The following is a 21,528-nucleotide window of genomic DNA, read 5'->3' as shown; positions in this document are numbered from 1 at the left end:
TGTAGGCAGAAAACTAACTGAAGAGCAAGAAAATACTGCATGGACAGTAGTTTTCTTCCATATCATGCAAGTGTTCAAAAATCTATTGCCTTGATTGATAAGGCTGAACACATTGCTCTTATCTTTTACTCACTGGGGAAACCCACCAAACTTGGGAGAGGGGAAGGAAATCATCCATCTCAATTTATCTCACTTACAGGAAGTTTGCAAAACTTTGGGCCTCCTTCCTCAGACTACTACTTGTGACTTTTCTCTCTTTTTAATATATGCAATGGCTGGAGATATAATCTATGCTGATATCAAACATTCATCTTCAGAACATTCATCTTCACGTCAGAGATCTGGTAAGTTGGATTTAGAACTCTTATTAAAATTTGTTTTGATTTTAATCTCCCTTATTTCTGTCCTGTGTCTCTATCTGTCTTACTGGAAATAGGAGACTGGATTCAAAGCAAAACTTACTGAATGCAAGAATAAGAGTGAATGTTTTTAATGACAACAAGTGTTATAAAGTTAATTGTAACTTTAGTCTTAATATGTAGAACTTTGCTTTTGGTTTTCATAGACCCTCTATTCCTTATATTTCTTGTGGTGAACATTTATTATACTCCCATGGTGACATCAATACTCATAACCCCTTTCTGCTCTACAACTTTACTCATTGCCAATCAAATCTGCCCTTTTAAAATAATATGATCAACTCATTTACACTAAGAAAAATATCCCTGGCAATTATTCACATTGTTATTTAGCCTTTTGGAATTTGCATATTGGTAGGATAAAAATGTTAAGTTAAACTAAAGAGGCATAAGATGTTACTATTTCATTTCCTGAAGTTTAGAATTAACGACTATCTGAGTAATAGAATATGTTTGGAACCTGAGTAGATCAGCACGCAGCTAAAGATAAGATTGTAACCTTAAACACAAACCACCTCAGAAATAATAGATTTTCAAATCCAGTGTATTTATACATGAAGCCTTAAGGAAATGTCCATGTTGCATTTATATTCTCTTCTCTAGGGTAAGAATTTTTATATTGTAAAGTTTATAAAAATGTTTAAATAACTTAAAGTCTCCTCATGGTTCTTTGTCCTTGTGGAGTGAACCTGATGTTTTGCTTTTCTATTATTTCCCAAGAATATATTTTTTCTTCTATATTTATGCGTTTGCAGTTTTCAAGTGGATCTGGTGAGTTGTTTTCTCCAGTTGCAAGAGTCTGTTATTTCCTGTGTTTAAATATTATCTCTCTAACTTGCGGAATAGAGGCTTTTCTGCTTTATTTTCTCAATAGACTGGGAGCTTTCATTTTATATGAGTTAATGGAATTTCGTTTGAAAAATAACATGGACTAGAACTGTACTCTTATTCCCCCATTTCCCCTGAATCTCATATAATTGGTCCATTTTTCTAGAGGTTATTTTAACTCAGTTCAAACAACAAAACCAGTATTTTTGATTCTACATTCCAGGATTTAATTTCTTCTGTTTATGGAAAGAACATTACTCTTTTCCTGGTTTAAAGATTTTGGGACAGCTTTAATGCTGTCCAGTCTAATATTCTAATCTTAAAAATGAAGAAATATGAATATATAAAAATTAAATTATCTACCTGCAGTCATGCTTATGACCAGAAGTCAAATATCATATTACTCTTTCACTGCATGTCTCTGTCGTGGATAAACGCAACTTCTGTTCTCATGTGTCATATCATTGAGGAGGGAAAGAACTATTTGATACATTGGATTGTAATGTCCTACAGAGTCCTACACAATTATCCCTGGCCTGTCTCTTCTAACTTGGTAAATTTCACTTATTTTGCTCTGGTTGTTGGCTTTCTCCTGCTCTTTAAAATTACCATATTCTTTTCCATTTCAGAGCCTCATATGTGTTGAAACCCTCTCCCTAATCCCTTAATCTTTGTACACCCAGCACCTCACACAGTACTAAGTACATAGCAGGCAATCGATAGATGCTTGGTAGGCGGATGAATAAATGGATGACTAAATAAATGGATCTCATTTATACTAAACACTTTAAATATTGTAGGTTCATCAGTTCTCCAAGATATAAAACAAAGAGGGCTATCACCATGACACTGAGTGAAATCTCAGTAACAAAGTATGATTCCACTGAGAATATCCCAGGCTAAGATTCAGAAATTCATGCCTTTATAACCTTTGCTTCAGGGGCCTAAAAGAATGACCTAGTACCCCTTATATTAGTCCTTTCATGAACTCGGATGCTTTATTCTCCAGCTTTTTAGGTCTGTAATCCCAGTTCTTCATACTAGAAATGTGTGTTGGGATATTATCACATTCTTCTGGTGATGGTCTTGACTGACATACTTTGCATTGTTTTGCCTAATAAAAGAAAATACATGGATTTCTTTTAGTGTTTTGAGAATTAATAAATTCTCACTAAAGATGTTTTACTTAATAACAATAATAATGTGGACAAAACACTCTATAATAGGATTCCACTAAATAAACACTCAGATTAATGTCTCGACACTTGGTTTTGTAATTGGTTATATTTCAACATCAGTTATAGTAGTACACTCTCAGTATATTGTATGTGTGTGTAGATAAATCACATATCTAGTGGAATTAATATACTGTAACTATCTGGGATAAGAGCCTATTGGTTTTAACTATCAACCCAAAGCTAAAAATGCCAGTTTCTTTTTATGATTTATTTATCTTTCGAGTACAAGAGATAGAGTAGATAGTGAACACAGTACTAATTTTGGTAGTCAAGACACCCAAGGTACAGTCTCAGCTCTGCTATCAAGTAACTGTGTGCTTGTGGACTTGAAATCCCCATTTTTAACATGCGAATGTTGGACAAGATTATCCCTAAAATTACTTTTATTTTAAAATGTATGATTTTATGAAATTACAATTACATGTCACAGGAAATAGGTGTATTGTATAAAGGAGGAGGCATGAAAGAACGGACCAATCCAAATAAGTGAGTGTTATCAGTAAGCTTATTAGAGACTGGAGAATTTCACAGTCTTATATAAAAACTTAAGGATACAGAGAGCAAATCATAGTTAAGATGAATACTGAGGAATATGTATGGTAAATCAACAAGGAAAAATTTACATCTATTCACAGTTTTCTAGGCCCCCCTTTTCACAAACCAGGGGACCAAATATGCTGTGTGTGTGTGTCTGTGTGTGTGTGTGTGTGTGTAAAAGGAAGCTGGATCTACGTATTTCAAAGGAAAGTAACTCAAGGTCATAACTGACAAAGTTTATTCAGCCCTTCCCTACCTCTTACTACATAAGGAATTATTTACTGGAATTATTTATTAGTGAAATCTATCCAATATTATAGATTCTCACCACCATGGAGTTTTCCTGAAAGTTGGTTGTGCAATGATTATCATCCTTCTTGTAATAGTAATTGTGCTGAGCATTTTTGGTAAGTAATTATCAATACCATTTATTTATCCCAAAGTATTATTTTAGCACCACCTATTGTAATTGTGTTTGCTGTTCAAGTGGTTCCTATACATTATAACTTCACAAAAAGCATGAAATTTGATACACAATTAAAATTAGAGATTTTCCATAGAACTTCAGCTTGTGATTAATACATATTATGGATTCATTTCATTGATAAAGGAAAGAGATTAGATTTATATTTTATGACCAAAATCATAAAGTGCATTTTATGCACAATGCATTTCCCAATGCAGTTGATCGTGAGTTATACACCGTCTTCTCTGAAACTGTGGTCAGCGAAAGCAAATTAAATAATGAAGCATATTTCTGTTTAAGCTTATTCATTAATTACTCCTGGACATCATCATCAATCTTGTATTCATGGATGGGAAATTTGTCTAAAATCAATCAATTCAATCAAGTATTTTAAAATTATACTCATATACTGTGGATATAGCTAAACATAGCCCAATCTCATGTGACAATTATTTTAATATTTTATTGAATAAATGCTTGGAGAAAAACTCCCAGATGATATATATATATTCTAAGGAATTCAGATTTCCAGATTAAACCAAACTCTAGAACAGACAAAGGCCGTGTCTACCTATGTTGCCCTTGTGAATGATATTAGTAATTATGAATGTCATTAATAATTCAAGGTCAGTAGGCAGAGTCATAGAATTCTAGAACTGAATGGGGCTCTAGAAATCAGCAAGGTCAAACCTCCAGTTGAGGTGAACAATCCAAAGCCCAGAGTGATAAGTGGTTTGACTAGTTTAATGTAACTAGTCAATGGTTGAATTGGGGCTTTAACATTGAGGGGAGGAAGCAAAAATACTTAGCATTAAACATCTCTGCTGGGATTTCCCTGGTGGTCCAGTGGTTAAGACTCCACGCTTCCACTGCAGAGGGCATGGGTTCGATCCCTGGTCAGGGAACTAAGATCCCACCATGCCAGGCAGTGGGGCTAAAACAAAAACCAAGAAACCATCTCTTCTATGTTTCTTTTTGTTATAAGATAATAGATTTGTTTGTTATCGAAACAGTTTTTTGTTAGTAAAACAGATTTGTTTGTTACTACAATAGATTTTAAAGATTTAATTGCCTAATACACACTATTATGAGATTATAAATTACCAAAAGTAATTTCAGTTAAGTGGCCATCAGAAAGACAGCTGTCTTCTTCATGGTCGAAAAATACTCTGGGCTCACCCTACCCTTCTATGTGTAGGATTTACACTCACAATCTCAAAAGGAACAGAATCATGAACTGAAATCAAAACACATAAAACCCTTTCCATGAATCAAGTGATACCTGATACAGTTAATAAGAACTCACAAAATACAAACTATCCAAATGAGGCTTATATCCTGAGCTGGTTATTTTGTGTTTATTAAAATAAATATGAAAACTCCGAAAAAAAGAAGTGAGTATCCTTCTGGTCCAGGTCATATTTTTCCAATTCCCCTAAAGTTAACATTAATAAGATTAACAAGAATGCTTGCAAAGGAACGTCCAAATCTTGGAAAAAAGTAATGTTATTTTTCCCTCTAAATTTTTAATCATTTAAATTACTATGGGGTTTCCACATTAATGAACTTCAGAGTCTCTAGAACCCAATGATTTTCTGCTTTGTATTTAATACAGAAAATATGTTTCTTGTTTTATTAGTTATCCAGTTCAAATCTGCAAGACATACTAAAGTAAATAATGAATCAAAAGAGAAATACTGTACTGGGCAAAATAAATCTGAAACAAGCACCTCAATAGGTAATGTTATTTTATATTGCCTAATTCCTGAGTAAACAAGTATGGACAGTAGTGTGGATTTTACTTGGGTATATCTGAATAAAGAGGAGATTCCTCTACCCCTACAGAGGGATGGTTTAGATCACTGTTTTTCAGGGACCTATTACAGTCCTTGACAAAAATATTTAAAGATCCAAGACAAATGAGAAAAATAAGCTTATATAATGAGTTGTAAATGAATTTAGAGGTATTATATTGGAATAATTGCATTTTCTTTTTTAAACTTCTTTTGGGACATGTTCAGGCACAGAATGTAATCAAAATATTTTCATTCCTAAAATTCATGATCATATCAGGTAGGTTTTTGTCAATTTTTAATGTTATTACATGTAAAAAACTGTAAATGGTAATCTTTATCTTGCTTTCTCATCTGAGTGTATTTACCTACTTTTTAAATTCAAGAAGACACTCAGTCATTTGTTCTTTCTGTTTTCTTTTTCTTTCCAGCTGTTTTCTTTATTATTTTTAATCCGTTAATTTAATTCTATATTGAAAAATGATATACCTTTCTTTGTTTGAACATCCATATATAACTCTATTAGAAAGACTTACCAGTCCATGTTATAGGGTACATTCAAATTCTAGGAATTCATTAAAACTTTAAAATAGATTTTGATGTTCCCAAGCCCCCTTGACCACATTCTAAAAACTTTAATTTTTTTTAACTAGTGAGACTATGAGGGCAAATTCTGTAGGACATTATCCCCAGAACAAAAGCGTATTACTGTACTCCTATACCATTGATACAGGTGGCAACACTGGTATTTAATACACCTCTAGCTTGAAATTCTGTCTACCTTGTTTTCTAATCCTTCTATTGTTACAGATAATCCTATCTATAACAGGTCCTAGAATCCTAGTTTCAATCCAGCAGGAAAGGATACCAACTCTAAATTTGTTTCATCTTAATAAAATAATATTTTATTGATTTGAGTCCTCTCCCTCTTTTTCTTGATGGGTCTGGCTAATGGTTTATCAATTTTGTTTATCTTCTCAAAGAACCAGCTTTTAGTTTTACTGACCTTCACTATTGTTTTCTTTGTTTCTATTTCATTTATTTCTGCTCTGATCTTTATGATTTCTTTCATTCTACTAACTTTGGTTTTGTTTGTTCTTCTTTCTCTAGTTCCTTTAGGTGTAAGTTTAGATTGTTTATTTGAGATTTTTCTTCTTTCTTGAGGTAGGCTTGTATTGACCTATGGTCAACTAATCTATGACAAAGGAGGCAAGGATATACAATGGAGAAAAGACAGTCTCTTCAATAAGTGGTGCTGGGAAAACTGGACAGCTACAGGTAAAAGAATGAAATTAGAACACTCCCTAACACCATACACAAAAATAAACTCAAAATGGATTAGAGACATAAATGTAAGACCGGACACTAGAAAACGCTTAGAGGAAAACATATGAAGAACACTCTTTGACATAAATCACAGCAAGATCTTTTTTTTTTTTTTTTTTTTTTTTTTGCAAGATCTTTTTTGATCCACCTCCTAGAGTAATGGAAATAAAAACAAAAATTAAAAATGGGACCTAGTGAAACTTCAAAGCTTTTGCAAAGCAAAGGAAACTACAAACAAGACGGAAAGACAACCCTCAGAATAGGAGAAAATATTTGCAAATGAATCAACAGACAAAGGATTAATCTCCAAAATATATTAACAGCTCATGCAGCTCAAATTAAAAAAACAAACAACCCAATTCAAAAATGGGCAGAAGGGCTTCCCTGGTGGCGCAGTGGTTGAGAGTCCGCCTGCCGATGCAGGGGACGCGGGTTCGTGCCCCGATCCCGGGGGATCCCACATGCCGTGGAGCGGCTGGGCCCGCGAGCCATGGCCGCGGAGCCTGTGTGTCCGGGGCCTGTGCTCCGCAGCGGGGGAGGCCGCAGCAGTGAGAGGCCCGCGTACAGCAAAAAAAAAAAAAAAAAAAAATGGGCAGAAGACCTAAATAGACATTTCTCCAAAGAAGACATACAGATGGCCAAGAAGCACATGAAAAGCTGCTCAACATCACTAATTACTAGAGAAATGCAAATCAAAACTACAATGAGGTATCACCTCACACCAGTTAGAATGGGCATCATCAGAAAATCTACAAACAACAAATGCTGGAGAGGGTGTGGAGAAAGGGAACCTTCTTGCACTGTTGGTGGGAATGTAAATTGATACAGCCACTATGGAGAACAGTATGGAGTTTCCTTAGAAAACTAAAAATAGAATTGCCATATGACCCAGCAATCCCACTACTGGGCATATAGCCTGAGAAAACCATAGTTCAAAAAGACACATGCACCCTCATGTTCATTGCAGCACTATTTACAATAGCCAGGTCATGGAAGCAACCTAACTGCCCATCCACAGATGAATGGATAAAGAAAATGTGGCACATATATATGATGGAATATTACTCAGCCATAAAAAGGAACGCAATTGGGTCAATTGTAGAGACATGGATGGATCTAGAGACTGTCATACAGAGTGAAGTAAGTCAGAAAGAGAAAAACAAATATCATATATTAATGCATATATGTGGAACCTAGAAAAATGGTACAGATGAACGAGTTTGCAGGGCAGAAATAGACACAGAGATGTAGAGAACAAACGTATGGACATCAAGGGTGGAAAGTGGCCGAGGTGGTGGTGGTGGTATGAATTGGGAGATTGGGATTGACATATATACACTAATATATATAAAATGATTAACTAATAAGAACTTGCTATATAAAAAAATAAATAAAATAAAATTCAAAATAAATAAATAAAATAATAGAATAGACTTAAAGTATGTAAAGTAAAACTTAATAGAGCTAGTCAGCCATCCTTCCTAATTCTTTGTCTACCTTCTCTGTATTTTATTTCTAAGACTTAAATTAGATGTTCGATAGGCCTTTGCTTTCTATCTTCCATTTCACTTAACCTCTCATTTTTGTCCTCATGATTGTCAATTTTTTTTTTTTTTTCAGTACGCAGGCCTCTCACTGTTGTGGCCTCTCACGTTGTGGAGCACAGGCTCCAGACGCACAGGCTCAGTGGCCATGGCTCACGGGTCTAGCCACTCCGTGGCATGTGGGATCTTCCCGGACCGGGGCACGAACCCATGTCCCCTGCATTGGCAGGCAGACTCTCGACCACTGCGCCACCAGGGAAGCCCTGATTGTCAATTTGTGCTGAATTCTTGGCAATGTTTTCAGATATACATTGTGGTTCACAAATTCTCTCTGTTCCTGTTTCTAAGCTGCAGGCTCATTCACTGAGTCTAATTTCAATGATTGTAGTTTTCAAACCTAAGGACTTAGTTTCAAACCCTCCAGTTAGCTTGTGATAGTCTCTTCTTATCTGATCATTTTGTAATTTATTCTTTTATTTCTTAAAATAATGTAAACATTATTATTTATGATACATATAATTATTTAAATATCTAAAGTCCTCAGTGACCAAATCTCTTGTTTGTATTTCCTGCTAAAAAATGTTGGCTTGTTTTATAAAGTATTTGATTTTTAAAAATTTGACTGATTCTGATACATTTCTCCAAAAAGTGTTGATTTTTCTTGGTATGGTTTGATTCATTTAAATTTCTATTTTGGGGGCAGCTGTTTAAATCTCAAGTCAGTTTTTTTTTCTTTTCTTTTCTTTTTTTAATCTTTAGCTGTAATCTAGCTTCCACATTCATCAGCCAGGGACTTAGAAAATTTTTATACACAGCAGTTGATGCACACCTTTTGTTTTTTTCTTTTATGGAATTTACTCTTTATTTTCAACATCTGTTGTTGCCCCAAATTCTGTTCTTTGGTTATTCAGACTAGAGAGACTTCAAATTGTCTACCAAAATTTTGCTCATTCTACATGGCACCAACATTGGTCTGTCTTAGGCTAAAAGTTGTAAAAATGGGAAATTTCTAAATTGTCATACCTTGTTTCAAGTGTCAGCTACTCTCCAAAATCTGCCTGCTTTTTTTACTCTTCAATGGCTTCAAGTCATTGTGTGTATGTATATGTGTGTTTTTAAAGAATATTTATTTCAGGGGACAATAAATTATTGGTATGTGTAGGATACCTATGTGTCATCATCTAAGTCTACTGGCAAATATTATAAATGAGATCTATCTGTTACCAGCACATTTTTGGATGCCAAGACCCATTTGTACATGGGTAGATCATGAGTTTTGGGGGACATTTATTACACAAATTTTCCCCAAGAAAAATTCTTCCAGTGTGATATATAATTCTCAAAATGTCTGGTTCATTGGCAGACCATTAATTAAATTCTCTAATTTCTACTTTTCTCCAAATTTTTATCTCCCTGAGGCTTGGATGTCCATTGCTTTATCCTAGTGTCTATGCATTGCCTAGCTGATAGAAAGCATAATATATTTTTAAGAGAGTTAAACTAAATGGAGAAAGAAAAAAGAAACAAGAAATAGAAAGAAACAATATACACATATTGCAATTCTGTTCATCTTTATTTTTTTTCAAAATCCACCTGGAGGAAAGCACTTACTTTTGTCAAAAAAAGCTCAGGCCATAATTTAACACATTTTGAGAAGCTTTAATTAGTATACACACAGTATTAGGGATACAGTCGCAAGTTCCTTTTAATTACTTATCCTTTTTCCTTCCAGTTTCTTTTAATTCTTCTACTGCTAGTAAATCATGCCCCTCTGAAGACTGGAAGCTACATGGGGGGAAATGTTACTGGGTTGTGGAAAGTGATAAATCTTGGGATGAAAGTGAAAATGACTGTGTCATGAAAAATTCACATCTCATGGTGATCCGAGACTTCATTGATATGGTGAGATATAAAATTTGGAGATTATAGCATCCTTCACAACTGCAATACCTTCTTTGTGTTACAAATTTGAAAATTTCTGTGAAATAAATTTTTTAAACTTCATTGCTATTAACTACACAATTATTGGTTGAATGAATCATTGAACTATATTATTATCTTAGGCTTTTTTTGTTTTGTTTTGGCTAGGTATAAGAGGAATTCATTTGGTATTATATACCTAAGTTCTTCTCTACAAGGGATCCCCACTGTTTACCAGATTTCATTTTAAATGTATGACATAAAATATCTATCTCATCTCCCATGTTTAATCCATTGCTCACAAAGGTTGTAATCAGATTGCATGGCAGCTGAAATTAAAGATGATGTTGGGGGAAAGGAAATACAGCAGAGTCCTCATTAGGTTTTGCTCTTTGTTGAAGAAAACTAGTATTTTTCTAGCTCTGGCTTAATTTAGATTGAAATTTTGCTACAAGAAGGTTGGACACTAAACCTTCTAAATAAGGCCAGTATTGATTTTATTTTTATAAATTTATTTTTAATTTTCTGGCTGTGTTGGGTCTTCATTGCTACACGTGGGCTTTTGCTAGTTGCGGCGAGCAGGGGCTGCTCTTCCTTGCAACGCACGGGCCTCTCATTGTAGTGGCTTCTCTTGCTGCAGAGCATGGGCTCTAGCCCTTAAAGCCCATTATAGTGATCAATTATACACGTGAATGCAACAAGACAAACACTGATAGAACTGAAAGGGGAAATGGATAAATCCCCAATTATAGTTGGAGATGTCAACACTCTTCTCTGAGTAACTGACAAAACAAGTAGATAATAAACAAACAAACAAATAAATAAATCTGAACAACACTATCAACCAATTACACCTAACGGATTTTACAGAATACTATCCAACAACAGCAGAATACACATTTTTTTCCAAAGAACTTTCATGAAGACAGATCATATTTTGGGACCTAAAAATTTACAAATACAGATATCACACAGAGTATGTCTCAGACCATAACAAAATTAAACTGAAAATTATAAACAGAAACATGTTTGGAAATATCCCACACATTTGAAAGTTAACCATCACACTTCTAAATAATGTATGGGTCAAAGAGGAAGCATCAGGGCAAATTTTTTTAAAACATATTTTGAGTTGAATGAAAATAACAATATAATGTCAAAATTCATGGGTTTCAATTTAAGCAGTTTAGAGGGAAATTTATAGCATCAAATGCTTATATTTGAAAAGAAGATAATGTAGAATCATTACTCTGGGCTTCTACTTAAAAAACAAACAAACAAAAAAAAAAACACTACGAAAAGAGCAAACTAACCCAAAGAAAGCAGGAGAATGGAGGACTTACACTACTCAATTTCAAGTCTTACTATAAAGCTAAATTTATAAATATGGTATAGTATTGGCAAAGAAGAGATTTATAGATCAACAAAACTGAATAGAGAGGCCAGAAATAGACCCACACAAATATAGTCAACTGATTTCTTTTGACCATAATGCAAAGATAATTCAGTGGAGAAACACCATTCTCTCTTTTACATGCCTAATGACTATTTTCCAACAAACAGCTTTGCCGTTTAGCATATGAATTAAGCTTCATGTGACAGAGTTTCAGAATTGCTGTAGCTGAAACAAATGGATGTTTACTTTATTCATTGAATCTATGACACTTTCAATTATAAGATGTATCATTGGTACCCTTAAAAGAAATAGTGCAATTAAAAAGCAAAAACTAAGCTACCAATTAAACTACCATAAGCCATAGATTGTTCAATGTTTCCAAAGTCAAAGTGTTAAAATAGGGGAAAGATCTATCTTAGAATATATGTAATAAGTTATGTCACTCACATTGTAGTCTAAACTGCTATGAGATTTCTGCTCCCATCAGTAGGGTGCTGTGTCTACTTGTTTCTGATTGGTTCACCACTAGAACCAATCACAGTTCACAGTCTAGCCATCAGAGGAGAAGAAAATGATGAATAGAAGGATATGAACTTACTCTTTAAATGCTTAATTAGAATTTCAGTATTCGTTGATTCTATCCCATTAGTCAGAAATTAGGTCAGTCACATTGTCACACTTAGCCAAAAGGGAGGCTGGGAAATGTCACCTTTATTATGGCTGGCCATATACTTTGGCTCGGGGGTTATGTCACTGTACAAAAAGAGACATTAAAAACCTATGAACAGGGCTTCCCTGCTTGTGCAGTGGTTGGGAGTCCGCCTGCTAATGCAGGGGACGCGAGTTCGTGCCCCGGTCCGGGAGGATCCCACATGCCGCGGAGAGGCTGGGCCCGTGAGCCATGGCCGCTGAGCCTGTGCGTCCGGAGCCTGTGCTCTGCAATGGGAGAGGCCGCAGCGGTGAGAGGCCTGCATACAGCAAAAAAAAAAAAAAAAAAAAAAAAAAAAAAATCTATGAACGGGGCCTTCCCTGGCAGTCCAGTGGTTAAGACTTCGCCTTTCAATGCAGGGGGTGTGGGTTCAATCCCTGGTCGGGAGCTAAGATCCTACATGCCTCGTGGCCAAAAAACCAAAGCGTGAAACAGAAGCAATATTGTAACTAATTCAATAAAGACTTTAAAATGGTCCACACCAAAAAAATCTTTACAAAAACCAAAAACAAACAAAAAAACCTATGAACAGTATGTGTCCCATCAGCTCAGAGACTGCTTTCTTTCTGTAACTTTCCCTGTGTATTCTCTTGCTTCTAGATATTATTTCATACTTGTATTTAGTAGCAATCATTAACATTTATGCAAGGAGCATTTATCATGTGCCAGGAAGTGTTTAATAATATTATTATTTATTAACAAAACAATAATGGTTCTTTGAGATAGTACTGTTATAATCTGAATTTTAGTGATTGGAAAAATACAGAAGTAAAAAGATTGAATAACTGTGCAAAGATGTGTGGTAGTAAATAGTAGTGCTAGGACTCACATCAGGGAGCTGGACTCCACAGCTTTGGTATCTACTAACATTGTGCATAATTGTTGTTTAGCGGTCATCCCATCAAGTTGCAGTAGTTTTTCCCTCCACTGTGATCTATTTGAAAGCATGGAGCATGTCTAACCTGTTCATTCCCAGCTTCTAGTGCAGTGCCAAGCACATAGAAGGTGCACTTGTGCTATTTTTCTTGCATCTGTCAGAATCACTTTGTTTCATGTAACATTTCCTATTCTCTTTAGAGTTTCCTATGGCAGAACCTACAGGCTTCAACCTCTTATTGGGTTGGTTTGAGGATCCCTCCTGGAGAGGAATTATGGACCTGGGTGGACAATAGCCCTTTTGACCCCCAGCTGTAAGTTTGTTGCATTTTTTGTGGTTTTAATCCCATATTGTATGTGACAAGATAGAGACGTTTGACATTGTTGGCCCTGAACTGATAGAACAGGTATAAATTTCCTGACTTTTACACTCTGATAAATATTTCTATAAAATGGTTCACACAGAAAGTTGAGAAAGAAAAGAAATCTCCCTCCAGCCACTCAGAAGATTTATGTGAGAAACAGGATTTGCCCTGCTGCCTGATTTTGTCTTTTTATCTAAAAGGTAAATTAGCAGGTATAAACTCTCTTATGAGTGCACATGTTTAGTTTACAAAACATAACTTTCTGCTTATTTCTTACAGTGATCAATTTTTAAATGATAAAAAAGTCAGAGGTAATATTTTAGCTATCTCTAATGAACTATTAACTTCTCTGGAGAGAGGTTTTGAGAAATAAAGCTAAACGTGGGAAGAATTGCTTTACCCATCATACTGTTGTGTATTTAAATTGTTTGAATGATTATATTTTCACCAAAAAATTAAAAAATATTTCCTTTTAAGTCTCTTGACATATGCATATATTCATGGCTGACGTAAAGGTAACCACTTGCTTTTTTCTATAGGTTTTCAAAGAAAGAAAATAAGCCACGGACCAGGAGTATGAAATGTGCCCTGGTGTCTTATACTGAGATAGTTCAAGAACGTTGTGAGAAACAACATCAGTGGATTTGTCAACTGTAATCCACTTGGCAGAAAATTGGTCTCTATTTGTCTGACCGAGAGACACCACATGAAGCTTGAGCTCAGATCATAAGAAAGTTCAGAGGGTTGCATGTGTCCTAGAGGGCTGTGTGTGTGTGTCCATTTATGATTCATGTGGCTATAGTACTATTTCTCAGAAGTGTGGAAAGGGCAATAGAGAAAATAAAATGTTTTAGAAAATGAGTAGATATGATGAATAGATTTTTACATGTGAATGATCAATGTAGTTATTCAATCATCCGTCTTGTTTTGCCAGTATTTTTGGAACTTCAGTCTTTATCTTTTCTGCATCTTCCCTCTATGATATCCTTAGCTAATCACCTACATTCTCATGATTTCAACTACTACATACAATGCAATGTCTATCAAAGTTATATCTCTAGTCCAGATCATTCCCTGATCACTAGACCTGTATACCGTCCTGCCTGTTTAACGTAGCAAATCTACAATCTCAAAGGTACTCCAACCTCAACATATAAAAATAATTCATTAAATTTCACCATAAAAGGAACCATCTTCCAGCACTCCATATCTCAATAAAGGATATGCCAGACAAGACAATTATGCCATCTATAAACCAGCTGTGGTCTTGTTATTACCCTCTCTCACACACACACCTCTAGGCTGCTATCCCCTTTCCTTCTCATATCACCAAGTTTTATTTATTTTTTTATTAAATCTCTCTCAAACTTGTCTTCCTCTCTCCACCACCCCTTTCATGATCTTAATACAAAGGTACTAAAATATTAAATAACTGCAATAACAACATCTTCCTGTTTTACTTTTCTTCCATTTCAATCATTCCCTGCCTTGAATTCTGTGATATTTTTAAAAATATATACTGACAATGCAATCTTCCCTTTAAAAAATACCTCAATATCTTCCTTATAATAATACCAAATTCCATAACATGGCCTAGAAATCCCTATCAGGTTTAGCCTTTCCTTACATATTCTGTCTCTTCCTACACCAAACACCTAAACTCTCAGGACCACAACTCCATTAAACTAATTCTTGGAACTGATGCTGTATTTCACCACATTGCCTTCACAGAAGTTGTTCTCTAGACTTGAAATTCTCCTTCTTCTCTTCTCCATCAGGTTACCTCCCAAATATTCTCTATATCTCTCCTCAATTTTTAAGAGCTTTTCCTTGAGCTCCATGACAAGGTCAAATATTCTGACATTATATTCCCCTCCCCAGCACTTACCACATTTTAGGTCTTACCTATACCAGTCTTTTCAGTGAATATTTGATTAATGTCCTCTGCCCTCACTTGACTGTAAATCACATAAAGACCCAATATCTGTTTTTATATTTCTAGTGCCTTTTAAATTACCTACTACATAAATAACTACTCACAAAAATTTATTATATTAAGTTTTCTCTAAGAGATCACAGAAGTAAAACGCTGATACATGGCTAGGGAGATGGGGTGCAAAAGAAAAAGACTCAGCTGATGGAGGTCTAATTGTTAGGTCATTAAAAGTCAACTGAAAACCCAAATATTTGTCTGCTCTGTGACTGATATAGAAAGAGAATCCTGTAAATACCGAAGGAGTTTATAAGAAGGGTTAAGTGCTTCAGAGACAAACATTTTTGTGATGTTTATGCTCACCTCTTTACCTTGATTACATCCTTACAAGTTTTCTTGTATATTATCTCACAACACAAACCACCTTATATATGCTGAGTTGGACATTGTGTATAAACTGGTAAGCAAAGCATTTACATTGTGGCATGTTGGTACTACATCCCAACAACAAAAAAACATGTTTTATTTTATGGACACAGTAGTGTTCATCAAACAATTATGAAGGTCAACAAAGAACACATGAAAGATGAATAGAACCCAGTGACCAAGAAGACTCAAGGCAGAGGTTATAAGACCATTGGTGGGGCACAAGGAAATTGATTTGTCAGTACGTGCTGACCAATGTCAGAGTGGTGTCTGGTGGCAGGGGAAGCCCAATGATTGAGTAAAAGGAGCTCTTTGGGAGCAAGACCCAGAGTGAAGTTATGACAAAATGAGAAGAAGGGAGATAGTGAGGGAGAACAGATCACAGCTGAGATAGGAACCAACAAGGACAGAAGGGCCCTATAGAGCACTGAGGAAAAGAGGGGACAAGAAGACCAGAAGTGGAGAGTGCTCAGCAGGGGTGGTTAGTGACTTCGAAGTGTTTGCTGAGAGGGTGGACACCAGAGCTAGAGAAGGCTAAAGACAGAGTTCTGGAGGCCAAAGAAGTTCCCCGCACAAGTTCCTTACACAGCAGCCCAGCTTCCACCATTGCTACAGCAGAGAGCTTGCTGCAAGAGCTGCCAGCAGCCGCCCTTAAGGTAGAGCTTGTTTCAATGGCTGCAAGAGACAGAAGATACAAGCTCCAGACAGAAGCAGAACAGGAACTGGAGGACCTGGCCATCCTAGCAGGATTCATATTTCCCAATATCCCTGACTTCACCACATCCTTTTACTCTCGCCCTAGGGCTTTCTTCATGTTGCCTTCCCTGTGGTTTCTCCTACTCAATGTCAACCCAAGCTGTGCTGGGGCCCTGGAACTCCACATATCATGTGAGGAAAAAGGATACAGGAAAGATACAGTCTTGGGTCAAGCTCTCCAAGCTTGGAAACCAAGGGAATCTATCACAAGTGTTCATGATCACTTATGTTATCTTCTTATGTGAGACTGAGTAGAACTAGTCCTTGGGGAAAACCCTTAAGAGATTAGACTTTGGTATCTCCAACCTTTAGCATAGAAGGTCAAATGGTCAATGCCAAAAGGGTGAGATGTGTGTGTGTGTGTTATATTATCATACACAAAGTGATTTTATATATATTATCCTATGTGAAACTCACAATAATTCTGTGTGGTATGGAGTCTAGTTTTTTTTTTTTTTTTGCAGTACACGGGCTTCTCACTGTTGTGGCCTCTCCCGTTGCAGAGCACAGGCTCCGGATGCGCAGGGTCAGCGGCCATGGCTTACAGGCCCAGCTGCTCCGCGGCTTGTGGGATCTTCCCAGACCAGGGCACAAACCCGTGTCCCCTGCATCGACAGGGGGACTCTCAACCACTGTGCCACCAGGGAAGCCCTGGAGTCTAGTTTTTATTTTTGTTTTTCTCAATTAGGAATCAAAGACATAAGAAAATTAAACCACTTGTCCAAAATCCAAGTCAACTTCTCCCTCTGATTACACCTGATATGGGAGGGTGACTGATTAATATTGGTAAAATACTCTCTTTCTGCAAGTATCCTGAATTCTTGTAATAAATCATGGCCATTGAATCTTCTGTGTTTAGATTTCATTCTGGAGCCCTAAACCATACTTACATGGTCTGAAAGCTCCTATCCATACTACCCCTGCCTTGTGCAATCTATCTCCTGAGAAGAATGATATCCTATTATTTTCTAAGAGTTTCTGTCTTGGTTGTCTCTCTGAGTTTACATAATCGATGTAGAAAAGTGGGAAGACTGCAGGACCAATATAGAATCTGCTGGGGGCTGAGCCTAGACTTCCCTTACCTAATTGATGTCTTTCACAAATCTTAGCAAAAACTGATACAGTAAGGGTAAAGGTGACATATAGAGAAAGAAATGCACATCATACTCCAAGTGTGATTTTTTTTTCCCAAGACTCTTTTGTACTCTGCCCCTGATGGTCTCAACTCTCCCCCCATCTCCAGCCATTCAGGTCCTCACTTTTCTGGTCCCTCTCTCTCAGGTACCCACCCTTCTCCTAACACTTTTTATTCTTCTCATTCATTTTAAGGAGAAATCCACCTCTGTCAAGTCCCTAACCTAGTCTGACCCTACAAATCCACCATGTTTTGGAGAGCATCTGGGAATCCGCACTAACATAACCCAATTTCTTACAAGAGCAGACAATGTTATATATAACAAAGCATTTTGGTTAATTCCATTAAGAAGAGTCTTTAATTGTTCTCATATAATTTCTATTTTTTTGACAAAAACTTCCTTTGACTTCTCAATGCTCATTTTTAAGAAAGCAACTGCTAAGAGATTTACACCCAAATATAAAAGTAATTATATTGAAGGTAAGTCAACAAATACTACAAATAAAAAAGATTGTCAGGGTATATTTAAAAACAAGGAAAACAAAAACTAGTCTCTCAAAAATGACTAAGACAAACAAAAAATTTAAAAGTATGTGAAAGATTTGAAAAAAAATTAACAAATCTAACAGAAATGACCTATCAAGAGCAGTACATGAAACAATTGCAGTTTTCTTTTCAATTATACAAAGGACATTTATAAAATGGACTTTCAGCTGGGCTATTAAAAAAAAGAAAAGAGCTCTACAAATTACAAAGGATTGAAATCATAAAATCATAAAATATATATCTTATCAATATCACTAAGAAAGGAAAAAATAACAAAAATATAATATGAAAAAATTTATTTGCTTGAAAATAGTCTGGATCATATTAAAAGATCACAATAAAAATTACAAAATAATTTTAACTGAGTGATAATGTATATCAAAACTTGGAAGTCATATCTAAAGTTGTGCTTATAGGAAAATATATATCATATATATATGCTTATATATATGCATATATATATATATATATATATATATATATATATATATATATATGCTTATAGGAAATGCGTTTGATCCAGCAATCCCACTACTGGGCATATACCCAGAGAAAACCATAAATCAAACAAACACATGCACCCCAATGTTCATTGCAGCACTATTTACAATAGCCAGGTCATGGAAGCAACCTGAATGTCCATTGACAGACGAATGGATAAAGAAGATGTGGTACATATATACAATGGAATATTACTCAGCCATAAAAAGGAATGAAATTGGGTCAGTTGTAGAGACATGGATGGATCTAGAGACTGTCATACAGAGTGAAGTTAAGTCAGAAAGAGAAAAACAAATATCATATATTAACGCATATATGTGGAAAATGGTACAGATGAACCGGTTTTCAGGGCAGAAAATGAGACACAGATGTAGAGAACAAATGTATGGACACTAAGGGGGGAAAGCGGCGGGTGGTGGTGGTGGTGGTGTGATGAATTGGACAATAGGGATTGACATGTATACAATGATGTATAAAATGGATAACTAATAAGAACCTGCCGTATAAAAAAATTAAATTAAATTAAAAAATTTTTAAAAAGAAATGCATATTCTGAAAATACTGAATATCAATGATCTGAACATTTGTACAAAAAATATAAAAAGCAGCAAATTATATCCAAGATAAAGGAGAAAGAAATTACCAAATTAAGAGCAAAAATAATAAATTGAACATGAAATAGAGATATGAAATACAGTTGCATTTTTTAAAGCCAATTAAATTGTTAAAGCTACTTTTAGATTGATAAAGATAAAAAGATGGAAACACATACAAGCAATCTCAAAAATAAAAAGGGTACATTTCAGCAGATTTTGTCCATGTTAAAAAGATGAAAGGATAATATAAACAATGTTATGACAATAAACTTGAAAATTTAGATGGAAGATTTTCTAGAAAAATAAACACAACTTACAAAACTTCATACAAGAAGAAACTTAACTTTTTTTTCTTAACTATAATAAAATTGGATCTATAAATTATAACTTTCTACAAAATTCCAGGCCCTGGAAAAAAAAAAAAAGGTAAAGCAAATCTTCCATAATCACTTTCAGAGATTATTTGAGAAGCAAAATATCCCAAATTGTTTTATACATCAAAAAAATCGTGATACTCAACCCAAAAGGATATAAATAAAGAAAAGAAATAAAGGTCAACCTCAGTCATAGATAAAAAATCCCAACTAATTTATTAATATATAAAAAGATTACTATAAACAATCAAATTTGATTTATTCAAAGACCCTATGTCACCCTCTAGTGGCAGCCTGAAAGGATACATGGGGCCCCATGTCCAGGACCTCATGATTCATGGGGCCTGATTGCTGTGAGGTATGGATTTTACTTGTTCCCAATTGGTGGCCCTGTGTAAACAGCAGAAGGGATCCGTGAGCCACTCATTAGACAGGAGACATTCCTCTTGTGGTAAAGAAGGGTCACCAGAATCCTCAGTGAAGAGAGTTGAGTTAGCCAGGGTACCACCAGAGGAACAAAATTAGTAGGATAGATATAGATAGATGATAGATAGATAGCTATACAGAAACAGAGAAATTTATTGCAAGAAATTTGCTTATGCGCTGTGGGAGCTAAAAATAGACAGATGATAGATAATTTAAGATATAGATGATAGATGATAGATAGATAGATAGATAGATAGATAGATAGATAGATAGATTGCAAAGAATTAGGTTACACAATTATGGGGGCTGGCTAGGCAAATCTAAAATTTATAACCAGACAATTGGAAGGACAGGCTGAAAATTCTCCAGCAGGAGTTGATGCTTCAGTCCACAGAAGGAATTTCTTCTTCATCAGGAAACTTCAGTTCTGTTTTTAAGGCCTTTCAACTGATTGGATCAGGCCCACCCAGGTTACCTCTGGATAATATTCTTAGCTTAAAGCCTATTTATTATAGATGATAATGAGATATACAAAATACCTTCACAGCAGCAGCAGGATTAGTGTTTGTTGAATAACGGAGTGCTATACCTTAGCCATAACCAAGTTGACACATAAAACTTACCATCACATCCCATGCTTTGTCAATTTGGCACCCATATTTAATCTTCTTAAACCATACTTAATCTCCAAATAAAGACAATAACAAAGTTATGCTTCTGCCTAATATGATGCAACTATCTTGCATACAACTAAAAACATGTTAAGCTTTCCACAGAAGAGGATGCAAAGTCCTTGGGCAATGTTCAGTCTTCTCCTTGATAATCATGTAATTTAAATACTGAGATTAAAGTTAACTACTATAAATACATCTTATTTAACATATGATATGAAGATAAGGGAGGAAAACAACAAATATTACGTGTAAATATACATATACATACATTCACATATTCATAGCAAAATAATGCAGAAATACTTATAACAATTACAGTCTTCATTTTGCAACTGGTCACATGATCATAGTTGGTATTTACAACTACCTTCTTCCACTATGCATTTCATATTCCCTTGGCCCTCAGCAAGCACCCCAGCTGGTTGTAATTCTTTGCCTGGTAGAGTGATTGAAACATTCATTCCACAAATTCTGCTTGAATTGAGCTGTTGTAATTTTCCTTGACTTTAATCACAGGATATGGTAGTACTAAGAGATGTCCTAGGGAATTTCCTGTATCCCAGACATACTTTTCCTTTCCTCTAATGTATTGTAGCAGTCTAATTTTTCCTTAGAGTCTGAATCAATGAACCCAGTCAGTATGGTAACTCCCTTTTTCACCCATTGGTTCAGAGGCATGAGAAACCCAAACTGCTTGAGTGGCAGTATTCATTTCCAGTTTAATGGAATCACTGCTGTGGTCCT

At 35.4% G+C, this 21,528-nt stretch overlaps 1 protein-coding gene across 1 annotated transcript; it reads left to right on the top strand.

Moving 5' to 3' along the window:
* The first annotated feature begins 271 nt into the window (after nt 1–271).
* LOC132499436 (killer cell lectin-like receptor subfamily F member 1) lies at nt 272–14,074 on the top strand. Its single transcript, XM_060114083.1, has 6 exons — nt 272–344; nt 3,343–3,429; nt 5,128–5,226; nt 9,884–10,053; nt 13,254–13,366; nt 13,957–14,074. Exons 1-6 carry the CDS (start codon nt 272–274, stop codon nt 14,072–14,074), a joined length of 660 nt encoding a protein of 219 aa, XP_059970066.1.
* Nucleotides 14,075–21,528: the final 7,454 nt, after the last annotated feature.

This window comes from Mesoplodon densirostris, chromosome 11 (assembly GCF_025265405.1).
Source record: "Mesoplodon densirostris isolate mMesDen1 chromosome 11, mMesDen1 primary haplotype, whole genome shotgun sequence".
In the NCBI taxonomy this organism is placed as follows: domain Eukaryota; kingdom Metazoa; phylum Chordata; class Mammalia; order Artiodactyla; family Ziphiidae; genus Mesoplodon; species Mesoplodon densirostris.
This window is presented reverse-complemented; position numbering and strand designations above follow the sequence as displayed.